We start from the raw sequence: 23,568 nt of genomic DNA, 5'->3' as shown, positions 1-23,568 counted from the left end.
CCTCTATGAAATCATGTAATGTTCAAAATCAAAAACAAAAAAGTTAACTTTTATGCAATTCATTCTACGTGAGACTTAGAACCTATCAACCAACCCTGGTACTTAACTATTTTTCAGTTTCTCTCTGAAAGCGCCCCATGAGCTGAGTCGCACTTGTTTACATAAAATGTCAAACACATTTAAATTTCAAAGGGCATAAGTTGCACAAACGAAGCACTTTTTCTTGATATATATGCTTCACTTTTTAAAGGACTGCTGCATTCGTATTATTCTGCTTTGAAAATGACACAGACGCTTAGATGGGAAAAGACATCCAAGGCAATCTATATTTAAAACTCAAGGAAGAATTGTTAAGAAAGAAAGAAATATAACAACCTGTACACGTCATTCCATTCCCTGTATATCCAGAATTGCAGGTACAACTGAAGCTATCAACAAGATTTCCACAAGCTGCGTTCGTGTCGCATGGACTGGAATCACACTCGTCGATATCTGCAAATGTTTAAAAGAATTCTACACCTTATAGTACATTTAGTTGCGAGTGTCATAAAATATAGTACAAAACACAACTATCACGCAGTTGTTTCTCCAATACAAATCCTCATTTCTACATTTAGTTCTCATTGCCATGAAAAATAAGGACAACATGAAAGGATACCTCATGCGTTGATATCTATAAATGATGACAACCATCGAACATACCTTCCTCTACATGATGCATTTAACAGATCCTTGTAGTACACTTGCACTTACGAAATATCACTGATTCATTTTCAGTTGAGAATTTACTTTCACTTTGTCTGAGTTCACTGGAGTATGAACCTTCATAGAGTGAGGGCCAAACTGTATGAACGTCGGAGCACTGCATCGGACTCGCACAAATGCTTTTGCATGAGTTTGAGGCGGGTGACGCCGGTTGGGCAGAATATAATCACCTTTTCGCGAACAGCTAGTATCATCACTATTTGATTCAAAAATGAATGCTTATTGTTTGTCGAAATCAAACAAATCTTATGATTGCAGAAAGGATTTTGTTGAACACATCAAAAGGCAGGTCAAACGTTTACCTGAAACAAACACGGGAACACATGATACAAGTCAAAATGGGGTATTGCATCGGACTTTATTTTTGTCACTGATCAGTCAAATTTTACCTCTTTGGTCATCATTCCTTTATCCCTTGTATGACACATAAATTTACAAACCTGCACACGTCATTCCATTCCCTGTATATCCAGCATTACAGGTACAACTGTAACTATCAAGGAGATTTCCGCAAAGTGCGTTAGTGTCGCATGGATTGGAATCACACTCGTTGATATCTATAAATGTTCAAAAGAATTAAATTATTTCTTTTCTATTTCTTCTGTACATTTAGTTCTGATTACAAGCAAACAGGGGGCACGGGTGGCCCAGTCGTCTAAGGCGCCGCGATTCGCTTCGCAGAGTTGCGTCCCTTGGGCACGCCAGAAACCTATGATTGTGGGTTCGAATCCCGGTTCGCCCCGATTATGTTTCTAGGTTTGTCAGCTCCATACCCGTGCTCGTGGGTTTCAACGAAGTGGTAAACGTCTAAGACCTGCATCACTTCGGGCTTTCCTCCCACATTAAGCTGACACGCCGCGATATAACTGGAATACTGTTAAAAGCGGCGTTAAACCCAACTCACTCACTCACTCACTCACTACAAGCAAACAATTAGTGCATTATAAAACGATTCTTCATTAGCTAGTGCATGTGTACGTTTCTGCACAGATTATGTCTGTAAATATTTTCACGTTACACATGTTACTTCTTCAACTCTATATTTCTTCTCTACATTTCATTCACGAATACCACAAATACACAGAACAGTATGTATCTATCATATGACGAACTGTACGGTAATAAACCAGTTCTGCCTCACATAAATGTTCATCAGATTTGCTTATCCAACATCACTAAATGCATCTGTGTTGAGCAATGTTTCCACACAATAGGCACAATTCGACACTTAGGCACTTTTTATTGGTAAAATGTACTTTTGTATTCAACATTCTTAGATAGGTTTATATGCGTATATGGTAATAGGAAATTATTAATCGATGAAGACAGAATTGACATTGTCTTCAACTTCTTTTTATCGTCTTCGTTGACTCGTCTCGGCACAGAAACAACTTGATAGAAACTTTATAAAGCATGTGCTTTTAGTTATCGCTTTCTTGATACGTTAACATTTCTCCAAATACATTACATGGCGGCCAAGTTGACCTTTATAGCATGGTGTCAGTGTTAGAGAAACCGAAAACACTAATCATCAGAAAGTGTTTTTTTCTTGGAACTGTGATTCGTAGGAAAAGAAACATTTCTCTAATTGTTAGCGGGAGAAAACAACATTCGTCGAGATTGTTCCTGAAACACAGACGCACCAAGTTAATAATCCGGTCATATGTGGTATTCGATGATACTTAAACCTGCATAATGAGCTGTAGCCTACTAAACCAATAGGCCACCGATTCAATCCAAAGATTGTTGTTGGATGATGATCAGGCAAGACCGTATATCAACGCTAAATTAGAAATTGGATTCTACATAAAGCAACTTGCAAAGAAATAAAGTGATATACCTGTACACGTGTAGCCATCTCCGGTATATCCTGCAGCACATGAACACGTGAACGATGGATCGAGATTGTTACACACTGAATTGTCGCCGCAAGGATTGTCATAGGTGCACTCGTCGTAATCTGAATATGAAATGTCAAGTTGTATTATGGATATATATTTCTATGGTTGAAGACATATGATCATTTAAAACATGACACGAAGACTATGCAATGAATTCTCGTTATTTCATTCGTTGGTAACTGTACTCATACCACTATAATGTCACTTGTAGAGTTAAACAAAACGTCAGTTCAATCCAGATCCAACTAAGATATGTACCCAGCTGTCTTTAATATCTATACCCAAGACCATCAGATTCCACTAGATCTAACTAAGACCTATACCAACATGTCTTTAATATTGAAAAAGAACACTAGACCATCAGTTGCTACTTGATCCAATCAAAGTCTGTACCTATCTGTCTTTAATATTTAAAAAACACACTAGACCATCAGTGGCTACTTGATCAAACCAAGGTCTGTACCTATCTGTCTTTAAAATCTATAAAAAAAAACTACACCATAAGTGGCTACTTGATCCAACCAAGGTCTGTACCTATCTGTCTTTAAAATCTAAAAAAATAACACAAGACCATCAGTGGCTACTTGATCCAACCAAGGTCTGTACTTACCTGTCTTTAAAATCTAAAAACACCACTAGACCATCAGTGGCTACTTGATCCAACCAAGGTCTGTACCTATCTGTCTTTAAAATCTAAAAAAAACTCTAGACCATCAGTGGCTACTTTATCCAACCAAGGTCTGTACCTATCTGTCTTTAAAATCTAACAAAAACACTAGACCATCAGTGGCTACTTGATCCAACCAAGGTCTGTACCTATCTGTCTTTAAAATGTAACAAAAACATTAGACCATCAGTGGCTACTTGATCCAACCAAGGTCTGTACCTATCTGTCTTTAAAATCTAAAAAAAAACACTAGACCATCAGTGGCTACTTGATCCAACCAAGGTCTGTACCTATCTGTTTTTAAAATCTAAAAAAAAAAACACTGGACCATCAGTGGCTACTTGATCCAAACAAGGTCTGTACCTATTTCTCGTTAAAATCTAAAACAAAAACACTAGACCATCAGTGGCTACTTGATCAAACCAAGGTCTGTACCTATCTGTCTTTAAAATCTAAAAAAGCACTAGACCATCAGTGGCTGCTTGATCCAACCAAGGTCTGTACCTATCTGTCTTTAAAATCTAAAAAAAAACACTAGACCATCAGTGGCTACTTGATCCAACCAAGGTCTGTACCTATCTGTCTTTAAAATCTAAAAAAGCACTAGACCATCAGTGGCTACTTGATCCAACCAAGGTCTGTACCTATCTGTTTTTAAAATCTAAAAAAAAACCACTGGACCATCAGTGGCTACTTGATCCAACCAAGGTCTGTACCTATCTGTCTTTAAAATCTAAAAGAAAACACTAGACCATCAGTGGCTAATTGATCAAACCAAGGTCTGTACCTATCTGTCTTTAAAATCTAAAAAAAACCACTAGACCATACAGTGGCTACTTGATCCAACCAAGGTCTGTACCTATCTGTCTTTAAAATCTAAAAAAAACCACTAGACCATACAGTGGCTACTTGATCCAACCAAGGTCTGTACCTATCTGTTTTTAAAATCTAAAAAAGCACTAGACCATCAGTGGCTACTTGATCCAACCAAGGTCTGTACCTATCTGTCCTTAAAATCTAAAAGAAAACACTAGACCATCAGTGGCTACTTGATCCAACAAGGTCTGTACCTATCTTTTTTTAAAATCTAAAAAGAAACACTAGACCATCAGTGGCTACTTGATCCAACCAAGGTCTGTACATATCTGTCTTTAAAATCTAAAAAACCCACTAGACCATCAGTTGCTACTTGATCCAACCAAGGTCTGTACCTATTTGTCGTTAAAATCTAAAACAAAAACACTAGACCATCAGTGGCTACTTAATCCAACCAAGGTCTGTACCTATCTGTCTTTGAAATCTAAAAAAACACACTAAACCATCAGTGGCTACTTGACCCAACCAAGGTCTGTACCTATCTGTCTTTAAAATCTAAAAAAAAAACACTAGACCATCAGTGGCTACTTGATCCAAACAAGGTCTGTACCTATCTGTCTTTAATATTTAAAAAAAAGCCACTAGACAATCAGTGGCTACTTGATCCAACCAAGGTCTGTACCTATCTGTCTTTAGAATCTAAAACAAAAACACTATACCATACAGTGGCTACTTGATCCAACCAAGGTCTGTACCTATCTGTCTTTTAAATCTAAAAAAACCACTAGACCATCAGTGGCTACTTGATCCAACCAAGGTCTGTACCTATCAGTTTTTAAAATCTAAAAAAAAAACACTGGACCATCAGTGGCTACTTGATCCAAACAAGGTCTGTACCTATCTGTCTTTAATATTTAAAAAGAAGCCACTAGACAATCAGTGGCTACTTGATCCAAACAAGGTCTGTACCTATCTGTCTTTAAAACCTAAAAAAGCACTAGACCATCAGTGACTAATTGATCCAACCAAGGTCTGTACCTATCTGTCTTTAGAATCTAAAACAAAAACACTAGACCATCAGTGGCTACTTGATCCAACCAAGGTCTGTACCTATCTGTCTTTAAAATCTAAAAATGCACTAGACCATCAGTGGCTACTTGATCCAACAAGGTCTGTACCTATCGGTTTTTAAAATCTAAAAAAAAAAAACTGGACCATCAGTGGCTACTTGATCCAACCAAGGTCTGTACCTATCTGTCTTTAAAATCTAAAAGAAAACACTAGACCATCAGTGGCTACTTGATCAAACCAAGGTCTGTACCTATCTGTCTTTAAAATCTAAAAGAAAACACTAGACCATACAGTGGCTACTTTATCCAACCAAGGTCTGTACCTATCTGTCTTTAAAATCTAAAAAAAAAACACTGGACCATCAGTGGCTACTTGATCCAACTAAGGTCTGTACCTATCTGTCTTTAAAATCTAAAAAAAACACTAGACCATACAGTGGCTACTTTATCCAACCAAGGTCTGTACCTATCTGTCTTTAAAATCTAACAAAAACACTAGACCATCAGTGGCTACTTGATCCAACCAAGGTCTGTACCTATCTGTCTTTAAAATCTAAAAAAAAACACTAGACCATCAGTGGCTACTTGATCCAACCAAGGTCTGTACCTATCTGTCTTTAAAATCTAAAAAAAACACTAGACCATCAGTGGCTACTTGATCCAACCAAGGTCTGTACCTATCTGTCTTTAAATCTAAAATTAATCACTAGACCATCAGTGGCTACCTGATCCATACAAGGTCTGTACCTATCTGTCTTTAATATCTAAAAAAGCACTAGACCATCAGTGGCTACTTGATCCAACAAGGTCTGTACCTATCTGTTTTTAAAATCTAAAAAAGAAACCACTGGACCATCAGTGGCTACTTGATCCAACCAAGGTCTGTACCTATCTGTCTTTAAAATCTAAAAGAAAACACTAGACCATCAGTGGCTACTTGATCCAACCAAGGTCTGTACCTATCTGTCTTTAAAATCTAAAAAGAAACACTAGACCATACAGTGGCTACTTGATCCAACCAAGGTCTGTACCTATCTGTCTTTAAAATCTAAAAAAGCACTAGACCATCAGTGGCTACTTGATCCAACCAAGGTCTGTACCTATCTGTCTTTAAAATCTAAAAGAAAACACTAGACCATCAGTGGCTAATTGATCCAACCAAGGTATGTACTTATCTGTCTTTAAAATCTAAAAACACCACTAGACCATCAGTGGCTACTTGATCCAACCAAGGTCTGTACCTATCTGTCTTTAAAATCTAAAAGAAAACACTAGACCATCAGTGGCTACTTGATCCAACCAAGGTCTGTACCTATCTGTCTTTAAAATCTAAAAAAAAACACTAGACCATACAGTGGCTACTTGATCCAACCAAGGTCTGTACCTATCTGTTTTTAAAATCTAAAAAAGCACTAGACCATCAGTGGCTACTTGATCCAACCAAGGTCTGTACCTATCTGTTTTTAAAATCTAAAAAAGCACTAGACCATCAGTGGCTACTTGATCCAACCAAGGTCTGTACCTATCTGTCTTTAAAATCTAAAAAAGCACTAGACCATCAGTGGCTACTTGATCCAACCAAGGTCTGTACCTATCTGTCTTTAAAATCTAAAAAAAACACTAGACCATACAGTGGCTACTTTATCCAACCAAGGTCTGTACCTATCTGTCTTTAAAATCTAACAAAAACACTAGACCATACAGTGGCTACTTGATCCAACCAAGGTCTGTACCTATCTGTCTTTAAAATCTAAAAAAAACACTAGACCATCAGTGGCTACTTGATCCAACCAAGGTCTGTACCTATCTGTCTTTAAATCTAAAATTAACCACTAGACCATCAGTGGCTACTTGATCCAACCAAGGTCTGTACCTATCTGTCTTTAGAATCTAAAACAAAAACACTAGACCATACAGTGGCTACTTGATCCAACCAAGCAAGGTCTGTACCTATCTGTCTTTAAAATCTAAAAAAGCACTAGACCATCAGTGGCTACTTGATCCAACAAAGGTCTGTACCTATCTGTCTTTAATATTTAAAAAAAAGCCACTAGACCATCAGTTGCTACTTGATCCAACCAAGGGGTGTGCGCCCATCTGTCTTTAATATTTAACCCAAGACCATCAGTTGCTACTTTAGCCAAACAAGATCTGGACCCACAGCCGTAGGATTTGATATGTTGACGTTTACTTCCTACATTGTTGGAACTTGAAGCGGATTGGAAGGTTACTGGTTCTTAAAGGAGAACATTCAAAAATATTTTGGTCGTTGATTAAGATTTATTCATAATACATTCGAATAAATATAGTACATCCTCCTGTGGCAAGAGAGTTAACTGACTATACAAGTCCAGTTTCCACCCTTGCCGAACTAGGCTGGTATTATGGAGTTACATTTTGGCTGGACTAACGAGTCTATGCATAGTCCAATCGAAATCGCGCACCGAAATCGAAATCCGGTTCGTAAACTGTCGTGCAGATTTCGGTCGATTGCAGGATTTACAAAGCATGTGCACCGCCAACTCGTTGTCAGCAGATATTTTCCAAATCTTTTCATGTTTTTAATCAAGGTGCTCACGTGATTTGATGCATTTCGCGATGTAAGACCCGTTTTATCACGATATAGAACTTGATCCAACCAAGGTCTGTACCTATCTGTCTTTAAAATCTAAAAGAAAACACTAGACCATCAGTGGCTACTTGATCAAACCAAGGTCTGTACCTATCTGTCTTTAAAATCTAAAAGAAAACACTAGACCATACAGTGGCTACTTTATCCAACCAAGGTCTGTACCTATCTGTCTTTAAAATCTAAAAAAAAAACACTGGACCATCAGTGGCTACTTGATCCAACTAAGGTCTGTACCTATCTGTCTTTAAAATCTAAAAGAAAACACTAGACCATCAGTGGCTACTTGATCCAACCAAGGTCTGTACTTATCTGTCTTTAAAATCTAAAAAAAACCACTAGACCATCAGTGGCTACTTGATCCAACCAAGGTCTGTACCTATCTGTCTTTAAAATCTAAAAAAAACACTAGACCATACAGTGGCTACTTTATCCAACCAAGGTCTGTACCTATCTGTCTTTAAAATCTAACAAAAACACTAGACCATCAGTGGCTACTTGATCCAACCAAGGTCTGTACCTATCTGTCTTTAAAATCTAAAAAAAAACACTAGACCATACAGTGGCTACTTGATCCAACCAAGGTCTGTACCTATCTGTTTTTAAAATCTAAAAAAGCACTAGACCATCAGTGGCTACTTGATCCAACCAAGGTCTGTACCTATCTGTTTTTAAAATCTAAAAAAGCACTAGACCATCAGTGGCTACTTGATCCAACCAAGGTCTGTACCTATCTGTTTTTAAAATCTAAAAAAGCACTAGACCATCAGTGGCTACTTGATCCAACCAAGGTCTGTACCTATCTGTCTTTAAAATCTAAAAAAAACACTAGACCATACAGTGGCTACTTTATCCAACCAAGGTCTGTACCTATCTGTCTTTAAAATCTAACAAAAACACTAGACCATACAGTGGCTACTTGATCCAACCAAGGTCTGTACCTATCTGTCTTTAAAATCTAAAAAAAACACTAGACCATCAGTGGCTACTTGATCCAACCAAGGTCTGTACCTATCTGTCTTTAAATCTAAAATTAACCACTAGACCATCAGTGGCTACTTGATCCAACCAAGGTCTGTACCTATCTGTCTTTAGAATCTAAAACAAAAACACTAGACCATACAGTGGCTACTTGATCCAACCAAGCAAGGTCTGTACCTATCTGTCTTTAAAATCTAAAAAAGCACTAGACCATCAGTGGCTACTTGATCCAACAAAGGTCTGTACCTATCTGTCTTTAATATTTAAAAAAAAGCCACTAGACCATCAGTTGCTACTTGATCCAACCAAGGGGTGTGCGCCCATCTGTCTTTAATATTTAACCCAAGACCATCAGTTGCTACTTTAGCCAAACAAGATCTGGACCCACAGCCGTAGGATTTGATATGTTGACGTTTACTTCCTACATTGTTGGAACTTGAAGCGGATTGGAAGGTTACTGGTTCTTAAAGGAGAACATTCAAAAATATTTTGGTCGTTGATTAAGATTTATTCATAATACATTCGAATAAATATAGTACATCCTCCTGTGGCAAGAGAGTTAACTGACTATACAAGTCCAGTTTCCACCCTTGCCGAACTAGGCTGGTATTATGGAGTTACATTTTGGCTGGACTAACGAGTCTATGCATAGTCCAATCGAAATCGCGCACCGAAATCGAAATCCGGTTCGTAAACTGTCGTGCAGATTTCGGTCGATTGCAGGATTTACAAAGCATGTGCACCGCCAACTCGTTGTCAGCAGATATTTTCCAAATCTTTTCATGTTTTTAATCAAGGTGCTCACGTGATTTGATGCATTTCGCGATGTAAGACCCGTTTTATCACGATATAGAACTTGATTATCGATCAGATCGTCCTGACTGGGCGCCACCATTTTGTGTGAAGCAAACGCAAGTGATACGAGAGGTGGAATCTGATTGGTCCATAGGAGAGACTTAGAAGTGACATAAGTGGCAACAGACACTGGTGGCGCTACGATCGAGCCCAGGAATTCCAGCCTAGTTCGGCAAGGGTGGAAACTGGACTTTTTAAGTCAGTTAACTCTCTTGCCTCGGGAAGATGAATATAGTATTCCGAAGTCTTAATTTTCCAATCACGATAATACAATGTCAGTGTGCCAGGACCATGTAATAGTGTTGCTTCTGGTCCTGGTTCTCCAGATACTTTGGAATTGATCACTGGTTAGTTAGTTTCCACATTGTATTGCTTACAGTTTAATTTAGAGTGGTAAATAGTAGAACTAATGCAGGATTACTGCATTTAGCGACATCAAACTAATCAAACTATATGACAAGAGAGTTGACTTCAACTTTCCAATAATCAAAATTTCCTTCATGGCTAGCAATATTCCAGCAGCTCTAGCCTTTTGGGGGAAATCGACCATGCTCTTTCTGCCAATTTTTCAAAGAGCGTCAGGTAGAAAGGGTTCAAGCAATCAATAACTCAGTAAAGTTCTCGAGAACATTTATTGCAAACATGTTGAGATTAGTTCCAAAACTGACCAAAATGACATCCGATGCAATTTCCTAGTTTGACTTGTTCCATATGATCTCGTTTTTGGTCAGGTGAATATTTGCCTTGACACCGGGGGGGCAGGATACGCGAACACCTGGTGCCATGACTGATTGACACTGATTCATCAACACATCATTATGGGATAGTCGGAATCGTTTTCAGAACACATCTCTTATTCGTGAGATATTGTACTCTTTCCTGGGAACTAAACTGATTCATTCTAATTACCACTCGGTATTCAACGACCATTTATTTATTTCTAAAGTTGCGCCAGTAACCAAGATTGGTCAGGTTAATACTCCGGCTCATTACTGAAGAGTCCGCTTCAGACAGTGATCACGTGACAAACGATGCGGCAAAATAGCTACTATCAAAGGTATCACATAGGGATCTAGATATGTACCCACAGTTTCATAGTTCATGGTGACATCTTGATAAACATATGGCGTCTACATTCCCAGACCTCTATCTGGTTAATGACGAAGAATGGGGTCAAGTGCTATGTTACAGAATAGAGTCGATTTGCCAAAATAGCGTGTCCTGGGTCATGTGATTATCAACAATTAGATATCGCGGACAGGAATATGAAGTATCACCATTGGTATTCATTGAGATAATCCGTGTTTCACGTACCAACACACACGATTCCGTCGCCCACATCACCTGCTTGACACTGGCAGCTGAATGATCCGGCGGTGTTTGTGCACTGTGCATCTGCATGGCAATTATCCGTACCTGCCGTACATTCGTTGACATCTACAAGAGAATGTGAATAGTTTACCAGACCGCCGTCATGCAGATGGTATATTGCTGAGTGCGGCGTTAAACAACTAACAATCACACAAACAAACAAACCTTGATAACAATAGATCATGGCCCATGCCTCACACAATGAGCAAACTGTATTACCATAGTCGCAATAGATCGTATCTTTACCATACATATAACTCATTAAGATAACCAGACTTCCTTGGTCACAGTAGGTCAGTAGGTTGCTTCCTTCGCAAACCGTGATAACTGTATTACCTTGGCAACACCATATCCTGGCAATCCTTTACCCACTGGAATAAGCGTATTACCTTGGCAACAATAGCACCTGGTCCATCCTTCATACAATAGGCAACACCAGTTCCTGGCAATCCTTTACCCACTGGAATAAGCGTATTACCTTGGCAACAATAGCACCTGGTCCATCCTTCATACAATAGGCAACACCAGTTCCTGGCAATCCTTTACCGACTGGAACAAGCGTATTACCTTAATCATAATAGCACCTGGTCCATTCTTCATACAATAGGCAACACCAGTTCCTGGCAATCCTTTACCCACTAGAATAAGCGTTTTCCCTTGGTCACAATAGCACGTGGTCCACCCTTCAAACAATAGGCTGACCAGTTCCTGGCAATGCTTTACCCACTAGAATAAGCGTATTACCTTGGTCACAATAGCACCTGGTCCACCCTTCATACAATAGGCTGACCAGTTCCTGGCAATGCTTTACCCATTTGAATAAGCGTATTCCCTTGGTCACAATAGGCCCCGGTCTATCCTACATATAATAGGCAACACCAGTTCCTGGCAATGCTTTACCCACTAGAATAAGCGTATTACTTTGGTCACAACAGCACCTGGTCCATTCTTCATACAATAGGCTGACCAGTTCCTGGCAATGCTTTACCCACTAGAATAAGCGTATTACTTTGGTCACAATAGGCCCCGGTCCATCCTACATATAATAGGCAACACCAGTTCCTGGCAATCCTTTACCCCACTAGAATAAGCGTATTACCTGGGCAACAATAGGCCCCGGCCCATCCTTCATACAATAGGCAACACCAGTTCCTGGCAATCCTTTACCCACTAGAATAAGCGTTTTCCCTTGGTCACAATAGCACGTGGTCCACCCTTCAAACAATAGGCTGACCAGTTCCTGGCAATGCTTTACCCACTAGAATAAGCGTATTACCTTGGTCACAATATCACCTGGTCCATCCTTCATACAATAGGCAACACCAGTTCCTGGCAATGCTTTACCCATTTGAATAAGCGTATTCCCTTGGTCACAATAGGCCCCGGTCTATCCTACATATAATAGGCAACACCAGTTCCTGGCAATGCTTTACCCACTAGAATAAGCGTATTACCTTGGTCACAACAGCACCTGGTCCATTCTTCATACAATAGGCTGACCAGTTCCTGGCAATGCTTTACCCACTAGAATAAGCGTATTACTTTGGTCACAATAGGCCCCGGTCCATCCTACATATAGTAGGCAACACCACTTCCTGGCAATCCTTTACCCCACTAGAATAAGCGTATTACCTTGGCAACAATAGGCCCCGGCCCATCCTTCATACAATAGGCAACACCAGTTCCTTGCAATCCTTTACCCACTGGAATAAGCGTATTACCTTGGCAACAATAGCACCTGGTCCATCCTTCATACAATAGGCAACACCAGTTCCTGGCAATCCTTTACCTACTAGAATAAGCATATTACCTTGGCAACAATAGCACCTGGTCCATCCTTCATACAATAGGCAACACCAGTTCCTGGCAATCCTTTACCCACTGGAATAAGCGTATTACCTTAATCATAATAGCACCTGGTCCATTCTTCATACAATAGGCAACACCAGTTCCTGGCAATCCTTTACTCACTAGAATAAGCGTATTACCTTGGTAACAATGGCACCTGGTCCATCCTTCATACAATAGGCAACACCAGTTCCTGGCAATGCTTTACCCACTAGAATAAGCGTTTTCCCTTGGTCACAATAGCACGTGGTCCACCCTTCATACAATAGGCTGACCAGTTCCTGGCAATGCTTTACCCACTAGAATAAGCGTATTACGTTGGTCACAATAGCACCTGGTCCATCCTTCATACAATAGGCTGACCAGTTCCTGGCAATTCTTTACCCACTAGAATAAGCGTATTACTTTGGTCACAATAGGCCCCGGTCCATCCTACATATAATAGGCAACACCACTTCCTGCCAATGCTTTACCCACTAGAATAAACGTATTACCTGGGCAACAATAGCACCTGGTCCATCCTTCATACAATAGGCAACACAAGTTACTGGCAATGCTTTACCCATTTGAATAAGCGTATTCCCTTGGTCACAATAGGCCCCGGTCCATCCTTCATACAATAGGCCGCACCAGTTCCAGGAAATCCTTTACCCACTGGAATAAACGTATTACCTTGGTCACAATAGCACCTGGTCCATCCTTCATACAATAGGCCGCACCAGTTCCTGGCAATCTTTTACCCACTGGAATAAACGTATTACCTTGGTCACAATAGTCCCCGGACCATTCAGTAGGGCACTGGCAAGTCACAGCCTCGGGGCCGTTCAGGAAGCACGAACCCTCGTTGCAGGGGTTAGGGTTGCATCTGTCTATGGTTGGGTCTGTACACAGAAAGCAAACCTTGTAATCATACCAACCAATTGTCAAATGCAAATGTAGAATAAATATCGTTAAATGCTGTTCACAGAACGAATAATTCTGTTACCCACAGGTGTTTTCAGAATGGCTTCCCACCACGAACTAATGCCTTCTTTGGCGTTGTTGGGAATACGTGTATTCATATTCATCCTCCTTTCTCTTGACTTTTCATGAGGTAAATATATATCATAACCCTGTCACTACTAAAATATTAGAATTATAACTACATCGGGAATAGAGGTTAACCATAAAAAGAAGACTTTTAGTAGTACTAGTATTGTCAGTTCAGTTCAGTTTCGCAACAGAGCTCACTGTAATGAAGCAGTAATAATTGAAAATCCATGCATAAATGCATATATAAATATAAGAGATATAATTCGGAGATAAACTTAATGTTTTAAATTTTGAGTTGCTTTATGATTGATTAAACACCGCTAAATGTTATTAACATCATCATTGATTGGATTGTTAGTGTAAGTATTCTGCATCGCGTGAGTGCAGGTTACTGTTATAACATTGGAAAGAGTGATGTAGTGATTGGTTTGTTAGTGTAAGTATTCTGCATCGCGTGAGTGTAGGTTACTGATATAACATTGTGATGAGTGATGTATTGATTGGGGCAGTTGGCATGTCACTTATGCCCGATGAAACAAACATGTGAGTACATTCAGAGAAAGTGTCGTTTGTGTTTTTTTGTGAGAGACTAAATCGTGACTGGAGATGACACAACAAATGGGTGCATATTATTCCTACGCGATGTAACGCGGCCCTTAAATCACATTAACCACTTACGGTTAGATTTGTTTGTTTGTTGGTTAAGGCCACAATATGAAACTATATGACAGCGGTTGATTATCTGATCATGAGCATCTATCTTCGCAATTGGGATAGATGACATGCATCAAAAAAGTCAGCGAGTCTGACCACCTGACAAACAGTGATTGCTGAAAACCGATACTAACCCGGATCTTCACGGGTTCAAATTTAGTAACAGTAACCAATCAAATTAGATCATCCTTCAATGTCATGGAAGAATATACAGCAATCTACGAATATCTGTTACTGGCACGACCGTCAGCTCAAGAACATCTGTGGTACTGTTTCCTATTTGACAACCATTATGAATGATAAGTGAACTGCAAGTATATCAGCGTTCCTTTGAAATTATGAAGTCAGCTCCGTTCTCATCTTACCCTGACGATGTGAAGGCAAATACAAAATATGTAGATGTAGAAATCTCTTATCCTTTTTCTGTGTGTCTGTCTGACACGTGTTTAATCAATCTAAGGGCTATGTCATATACAAGTTAAAAATATGTGCTTGTTAAGATGCCTTACCAAATTGACAAACGGATGAGCTGTCTCTAGTCCATCCAGGAGGACATTCGCAAGAGTAAAATGAAGTCGTATCAACACATCGCTCACCAACAGCACAGGGATTTGATAAGCATTCGTTCGTCTCTGAAATAACATAAGCAGTGTTAATAATATAGCATGATATAAAGTGGAAGTTTATTCAATTGTGTTCAAACTTTGCTTTAAAACAGTAAAAAGTACATACTGAACAAAACAATTGGGGATCATGAATATTTTTAAGATATATTTTGAACTGAAAACAAGCAGTTTCATATTTCACGTATAACAATATGTTATGATCTAAAACTTCTTTGATCAGTAAAGTATACAGCTGCCTAGATAATTCTATTATAGCTATACTTGTATCATAAATGAAAAATTAATATGTCCATTAACATAATCTATGGTGATCTGCATTCACACACTAAGTGCATATATAAACATGCTAAATATTGAACCCTTAAGTGAGCCATACTACATGTCAACGATGCTTTGAAATATCTTATTATATATGGTTTTATTATATTTTAGTAATTCATTTCCTCCTCGCAAGTGACCAGTGTTATGTTAGACGGGGGCGCGGGTGGCCCAGTCGTCTAAGGCGCCGCGATTCGCTGTGCAGAGTTGCGTCCCTATGCACGCCAGAAACCTATGATTTTGGGTTCGAATCCTGGTTCGTCCTGATTATGTTTCTAGGTTTGTCAGCCCATATCCGTGCACATTCCTCCCACATTAAGTTGATACGCCGCTACATAACTGGAATACGGTTAAAAGCGACGTTAAACCCAACTCACTCACTCACTCACTCACTCACTCACTCACTCACTCACTCACTGTTATGTATATTGGATAAGGTTTACCTTCGTCGTCATCCACGATGGTTACCGTGGTTGAACCTGACTGTTCACTTCCCAAACTGAAGGTGACACCAAAGATCTGATCTTCTCTCACAAACTAATGAACAGAAATACATTAATTTATGGTAAAGGCATGGTAACTGTAACCTTTTCTTGTGGAGAATTTTCTTTGACAATTCGAATAACAATTATTACACTTTTCTCAAACCAAACATCCTTTCGGTTTGGTATGGTATGGTTTTACGCCGCTTTTACAAGTATTTCAGCAATATCTCGGCGGGGGAAACTAGAAATGGGCTTCACTCATTGTACCCATGTCCAGAATTTAACCCGGGTCTTCGGCGTGACAAGCGAACGCTTTAACCACAAGGCTACCTAAGTTGTAGACACATTTGTATCTTACATCGATAAAGTGCCGTGCTACGAAAAGTTATATTTGACAGCTTTATATACACTGTAAGCGAACAAAATAATGCCTTATATCTGAACGACATAAGAGCATATATTAGAATTGAATATTGCAATCTCAGAAAAGAACCAATTCTATTCTGTCAAAACATTTGATTTTTCAACTTTACCCCACTATCCCACATGACAAACTAAAGGAAAAAAATTCCTTGATCCATGGGGCTTTTGTTACAAAACGTGGTGAACACAGATACAGTTACGTATCTATATTCTGAGGTTTAGGACAATTTGGGAAAAATGAAAGCAAATGCCATCTGAAGTTTACCGAGACAACAATATGTGAAAGGCTGGGCTTCCTCATTGATAACATCTACGTAAAATTTGGAGGTAAAACATTTAGGGAAAAAAGTAGGCATCCCCATGGGCATCAGTTGTGCTCCCCTTCTTGCGGATCTGTTTCTTTTATGATATGAATCTGTTCTGTTCGGATTGGCAAAGTCAAAACGAGGTCATTTGGCCAAGAAGTTAAGCTTCAGGTACATCGATGATCTGATATCGCCCAAGAACAAAAAGCCAGTTCCCTTCCACTGATTTACCCACCTGAACTTGAAATAAAGGAGACCAGTGAGACTGCCTCATCTGTTTCATATTTAGATCTATGCATAAAGATTCAGAGTGACAAAACACTCTCCACAAGACTGCATGAAAAGAGGGATGACTTAAACTTTCTAATAGTCAACTTTCCCTTCCTGTCGAGCAATATTCCAGCAGCTCTATGATTTCAAAGAGCTTCATACAACTCTTGCTCAGAAGTTGTTTGATCAAGGTTACAACATGCTAGGCCTCAGTAATGTTTTCTAAACGTTTTATGGTAGACATGTGATATAAATAAGTCGGACTTGTACACTCGACTCTGCTTTATGTAGATATTTCTATTGGAAATGGAAAGGGTTTTGTCGCTTTATTTATGTGAGTGATGGATGCTGTTTAGAAACGTATTATGGCAACGTACACTTTATCTGGGCCAACACTGTACAGTCACAGCCTGCCGTTTCAATTAGACCGACGTAAATGTCCGAACATAAAGTTGGTTTCAGGTTTATTCTACGTTTCACGTTTCACGTGATATTGATATATGAAAATAGGGCATGTCTTATTTCGTACAAGTCACGTCCGACAAGATGCATGCGTCAAAAGTTGGCCCGACTTGCATTATCACAGGATGCAATGTGTTGAAGTGTTTGTCTGTCCATAAGCACAGGAGCTCACTCTACGTCTGTTGAAGGTGAGGGTTATCTTCATCAAATCATGACAGTACCCGACATCCGATTAATAACAGTGTCATATCAATTTCTTTAATAAGGGTTTCGCTTAAACCTTCGGAGAAATTATCATTTGAATACAAAAATTTCCAGCAGACTCGAAATATGGCAGTGTACAAGCAATGTACATGTTCTAAGGGAGTGGTCATTTATTATAGGGAGGAGCGCCGTTGAGACAAAGAGTTGGATGGGGTGATAAAAATTGACACAGCGAAAGTTGGGGGTCGCCAAAATGTATCACAACTATAAGGAGTTCAACTTTTTAAAATAAAATGTTTATATATTTGGTGAAAATATGTTTAAAGTTTAAAAAATATTATAAAGTCCTAAGTGCAATCTCACTCGACACCACAGCCCCCACAACACACTCACATATTCACCAACCCCCATAACGAATGACAAGTCCCTGAGAGACATCAATGGAATAGATATGCTACAATACGTCCTTACCGAATCGTCGACAATTCCTATTGTAAATGATTTGGAAGTTTCCCCGTTTATGAAATCCAATGTGTTTCCATGTATGTTTTCGTAGTCAATAACAGGTGATGCAGTATCGCCCAATTGCGGCAGGCTGAGGACAAGGCTAGCGCTGCCATCATGGCCTCCGGTCCGGGTGACCTTGACAGTGACTGTGCCAGCGTTCTCATCAACACTGTACGTTTCCGATTCGAACTGGAATGTCCCCTTGTCTATAAAATAAGTTATAATTATGAATGTGCATATACATGAAGCATATAAACAAATCGTGCAGAATTATGTCACTTATTTGGTAAAGGATTGTACCCATGTGGAGAATCGAACCCGGGTCTTCGGCGTGATGAGCCAATGCTTTAACCACAAGGCTACCCCAGCGCTCCACACAGGACAAGGATGACATCGAGGCGAAATGGATATCGCAACAGCTGATCAATGCTCAGTGAAGGAACTAAATTTGTACAGGGAATTGTGGTGCTTTAGTGCCATCGACAACGATGCTACCCTTCTGTTCTATAGGCTCATTCAGTTCACGTATATACAGACATTGTGGTGTTAATATCTGTGGAAAAGGAGCAGACCACAAAAGCGGATCTTCCCACTTTTGTTGACTATTGTTTAACAGATAGGTCTGGCGTGCTTTATACCAAAACAATTGGGGATTAGGTGGTCATCTCAAGTAGTATCTGTGTTTCTATATTCCTCTATTTCTGGTGTTATTTTTGTATTCTGCACGGTGATGTCTCAAAACATTACTTGTATCTTCATATTGGTGAGGGAGTGAGTACAGTTTTACGCCGCTTTTAGCAATATTCAAGCACTATTACGACGGAAGACACCGGAAATGGGCTGCACACATGATGAGTAATCGAACCCGGTCTACGGCGTGACGATCAAACGCTCGAACCACTAGGCTACTACATCTCCCCTAATCTTCATATTACTGTATATTGAGCACTGTACTCTGTAACGTATTACATACTGCATGTCTGTATCACGTTTCTGGTATTTGAGTTTCGGTCTTTTGAGAACGTAAGGGGATGTTTTCGTCAGTTTTTCCAATAATGTTTACTTATGTCTGATTAATAAAATGTGATCATATTTATTTGGTCTATAGCTTATGTTTTTCAATTAAAACTGACAATGTTTTTTTCTATATTTAGTGCTGTCGTTTTTAAGATGGTGACCTATGCTGAATATGACCACATATATTTTACAAGCAAGTGACATTTGTAACACATGTTATATTTGGGATAACACATTCTTAGCAAAGTACAGATTCTAATACAATTTTGGGTTGAGTCCCATCCGGGATTCGAACCCACACTGCCATCGTCAGGCACCTAACCAACAGCACACAAAGTCAGCGATCTCATCCACTCAGTCACCGAGGCATTTGACCACATTCTAAAATGGCATTGTGTTCAAAGTGACATTTGGTGCAGAACTGGTGGTGGTGTCTTTAGCTTCCTGTGCTCGGAAAAGGAGCTAAGCTGGTCAGTTTTTGGTTGTATTGCTGCTTTAAGGCCAGACTGTGCACATATGTATTGGATATAGCTGTTGAATGCTTAGTTATTTTTTTAAATATAACGTTACTATAGAAGTGTATGGGAAAACAGTTGGTTGTGTGTAACCTGTAGATAATAGATTGCTGGGGAAGGACCGTGAGACGTTAGACTAGTCCCGAGTGCTGCTTTGTGCGCTCATACATGACTGCAGTGTAACCCAATACACGACATTGACGCAACACATCATTGTGTCATAGGTGCATTATTCCGATCTATTGTATACACTGGCACTTAGGAGATAAAAACGGTTTATTGAAGTGAATGCTATAAACAACTCACTATATTCACAGTACGTCCCGAACTGTTTCGCCGGGCAGTTGCTGCACACGTCGTCTGGAGATTCTGCACAGGTGCCGCCATTGCAGGGGTCGGGGCTACATCTGGGGCCGGCTGAAAATAAATCAATAAAAAAAATTATAATCATAATTTAAAAAGACTGCGGTGTTGTTGTTGATGTTGCCACAGGCGTCTCAACAGGAAACATACTAACATGGTTTACTTCCGCTACTGCGTTGTCTGTTATGATTCATTAATGTGGAACCCGTGAAGATACGGGTTAGAGTTGGTCTTCAACAACAGGATCGGGTGGTCAGGCTCGACTATTTGGTTGATTCACGTCATTGTATCAAAATTGCCAAGATCGATGCTCATGATATCAATCACTGGAATGTCTGGCCCCGACTCGAATATTTACAGACTGCCGTGATATTCTGGAATATTGCTGAGTGCGGCGTTACACAAAAAAATATATAAATAAATAAACAAACATAAATTTTGAAGAAGAATGACTATTGTGTAAGGTTCATCACCTTTTACACATTAAATATACAACCCACCTCTCCTTTGTCTAAATAGAACGTGATGTTTATAACTCAAGTTTCTAAAGCCAATTTATGAATGTTGTAATACCATCATGTATGATGCGCAATGATGCTGCACATCGTATATAGACATCTATGCGTCTTCCTGTCAGAGTCAGTCAGTATGGTTTTACCCCGCTTTTGGCAATATTCCAGCAATATCACGGTGGGGGACACCAGAGATGGGCTTCACACATTGTACCCATGTCGGGAATCGAACCCGGCGTGACGAGCGAACGCTTTAACCACTAGGCTACCCGACCACCCGTCCTGTCTGAACCAGCTTGTAAGTATCGAAAAGAGTATGCTTCCCACAAAAATGAAAAATTTAGAAAAGAGAAATCTTATAAATCTGAACTGTACGTATATCATGACGCCCTTTCGAAGTGAAGGCGTCACAATAAACGAGTCATTGTTCATATCGGTAATGTTCCAAGAGGCAGAGTTTCCGAATGAACTGAGTGTTGCTATGTTATTGTATCACTGTATACTACTCAACAGAAGTTAAAGAACATCCGGTTAGTCATATCGTTTGTTTGTTTGTTTGTTTGTTGTTTAACGCCGCACTCAGCAATATTCCAGCTCTATGACGGCGGTCTGTAAAATAATCGAGTCTGGACAATCCAGTGATTAATATCATGAGCATCGATCCACGCAATTGGGATCGATGACATGCATCAACCAAGTCAGCGCGCCTGACCACCCGATTCCGTTAGTCGCCTCTTACGACAAGCATAGTCGCCTTTTACGGCAAGGATGGGTTGCTGAAGACCTATTCCACCCCGGAATCGTTAGTCATATCACTACAATTAATCTGTCTGGTTTGTATTGCAACAATCAGGTTTTCTAATGGTGGGCATTCCTTGACTTGTTTTAAGTTGTATGCTTTACCACAAACAGGAATGATCGAGAGAAAACTTCCTAAAGGCAAAGAATTTCACTTAATAACTGACACCTCCCCCACGCGATCGCTTTCGATAACGCATGTGCATAGAACTGATCTGACGTCGATGTCGGTTGGGGTCTTTCGTTAGCAGGAAAGTCCTGCTTGTATGATGTTATTTCCAGGATGACCTGGAAGAGCCACATACAGGGCCCAGGCGTGAAGACTCAAATACAAGTTTCGGAAGTTGAAATTTGCTATTCGGGTAAAGAAAAAGGTGATGAATGAGTGAGTTGGATTTTATGCAACTTTTATCGTTATACAATCCGGATCACGACGTGGCCACAAAGAATGGACTTCATACGATGTAACCATAAAGAGAATAGAACCCGGTCAATTGACGGGAAGAGCCAACGTTCTAGCCATTAGGCTACCTCAACGACCACATGTCGAGCTGTCCTGACTCATCTAAAGGTAGACGGCGTAAGGTAGATAACTCCAGATACGCCCATGCAGGTGCGCCCGTCAACAAATCATTATTATAATTCTACATTCTAACTGTTGCACGTACAAGCTGTACACGAGGGGTATGTGCCTGTGAAGCCGGGTCCGCATGAGCAGCTGAAGCTCCCATCGGTGTTGGTGCAAACGTAATCACCACAGGTATGTGCGCCGGTGATGCACTCGTTGATATCTGAAACACGCAGGAGTCGTTATAATACAGACTATACACGGTGACGGGAATCCTGGGTACAAGCATAGTGTTACACACACGTACACAGAACAACATCCACACACCTGCCTGAAGCGGACATAATAGTTCCGAGTGCAAAACACGGACCTTCCGAACCGAGGTCGGACACATGATGCAGAGGTTAACATCTTCAGCAAGCTGACATGGTAAGAATGTCACATGTGGGATGAACCCATGCCCTGCTGCATACTCGAACGCACGCACGCACGCACACACACACACACACACGCACACACACACGCACACGTATACGCATATAAACACACTCCCCCAATATAAAAGATTAGGTCCTTACAATTTCAAGGTATTCATTTCATATCACTTAAACAAATATGTCCCTGCATAATAGTGGTTCATTCAATCCCAAACTATTTCCCAAACATATTCCAAAATGTTTAATGGTTACTAACTCATCATATGCATGCTTATTACATCACAAGTTCTTGTTAAGATTTAAAATGGACTGCATGGCTGATCAAACACTTCATGTTGAATTATGAAGAAGGGCACAGACAGATGGACAGAGTGATTAATGTTAAATTCCTCTGAATGTACCACACCTTCGGTACACCTCCTAGTTGATATATACTACTCAAAAGAAGTTAAAGACAACACGATTCGTTCGTAATTTGAATTAATCGGGTTTTTTCCCTTTTTTTAAGAGTATTCATAGTGCAAAGACATCCTGACCAACCTATTACCTACAGATTTCGGTTAGACAATGGCCGCGGGGTCACGTATCAGTTAAGGGTAGTTTCAATCACATCTTCCCGAGGCAAGGCAGGGGAGTTAACTGACTGTAGAAGTCCAGTCCTTCCCGAACTAGGCTGGAATATCTGGTCTGAATCGTAGCGCCACCAGTGGCTATAACGAGTTATGTCCCTTCTATGTCCCTCCTAATGACCATTCATAACCCTCAATAATTCCAGCCTAGTTCGGCAAGGGTGGAAACTGAACTTTTACAGTCAGTTAACTCCCTTGCCTTGAGAGGATGTTTCATCCAAGGTTGCTGCAACACTGGCTTACCTTCAGTTGCAAACGTTGAGAACTCCGTGAAATGGGACGTCTTTATAGCAATCATGTCCAGTTCACACACTGGGGGTAGTGTCGCCATGAGCGTCACCCCAGTTGTCTCCCATTGGTTAGTGGTGTGGTCATAATACATGGGCGTGATCTCATATCCTGGGAGGTTCTGCGTCTTTGGTAGACAGATGACTGCCTCTTCAGTCAAGCTGGATATGCTGTCCTCCACACCTGTAACAG

At 40.1% G+C, this 23,568-nt stretch overlaps 1 protein-coding gene across 1 annotated transcript in view; it reads right to left on the bottom strand.

Annotated features, from left to right (window-relative positions):
- Window positions 1–23,568, bottom strand: part of LOC139466644 (uncharacterized) — a 141,961-nt gene that overhangs the window by 68,922 nt on the left and 49,471 nt on the right. Inside the window, exons 40-50 of the mRNA XM_071248228.1 lie at window positions 23,332–23,559; window positions 22,123–22,245; window positions 20,088–20,198; window positions 18,214–18,455; window positions 16,037–16,130; window positions 15,159–15,281; window positions 13,665–13,784; window positions 10,999–11,121; window positions 2,606–2,725; window positions 1,206–1,322; window positions 376–492 (exon numbers count right to left, since the gene is read on the bottom strand). Of these exons, the coding sequence (XP_071104329.1) occupies window positions 376–492; window positions 1,206–1,322; window positions 2,606–2,725; window positions 10,999–11,121; window positions 13,665–13,784; window positions 15,159–15,281; window positions 16,037–16,130; window positions 18,214–18,455; window positions 20,088–20,198; window positions 22,123–22,245; window positions 23,332–23,559 (1,518 nt within the window). The remainder of the gene's footprint in view (window positions 1–375; window positions 493–1,205; window positions 1,323–2,605; window positions 2,726–10,998; window positions 11,122–13,664; window positions 13,785–15,158; window positions 15,282–16,036; window positions 16,131–18,213; window positions 18,456–20,087; window positions 20,199–22,122; window positions 22,246–23,331; window positions 23,560–23,568) is intronic.

The sequence above is a fragment of the Haliotis cracherodii genome, unplaced genomic scaffold (assembly GCF_022045235.1).
Source record: "Haliotis cracherodii isolate W230 unplaced genomic scaffold, xgHalCrac1.p SCAF_19, whole genome shotgun sequence".
Taxonomy (NCBI): Eukaryota; Metazoa; Mollusca; class Gastropoda; order Lepetellida; family Haliotidae; genus Haliotis; species Haliotis cracherodii.
The sequence above is the reverse complement of the archived record's forward strand: the minus strand, read 5'-3'. Positions and strand labels throughout refer to the sequence as shown.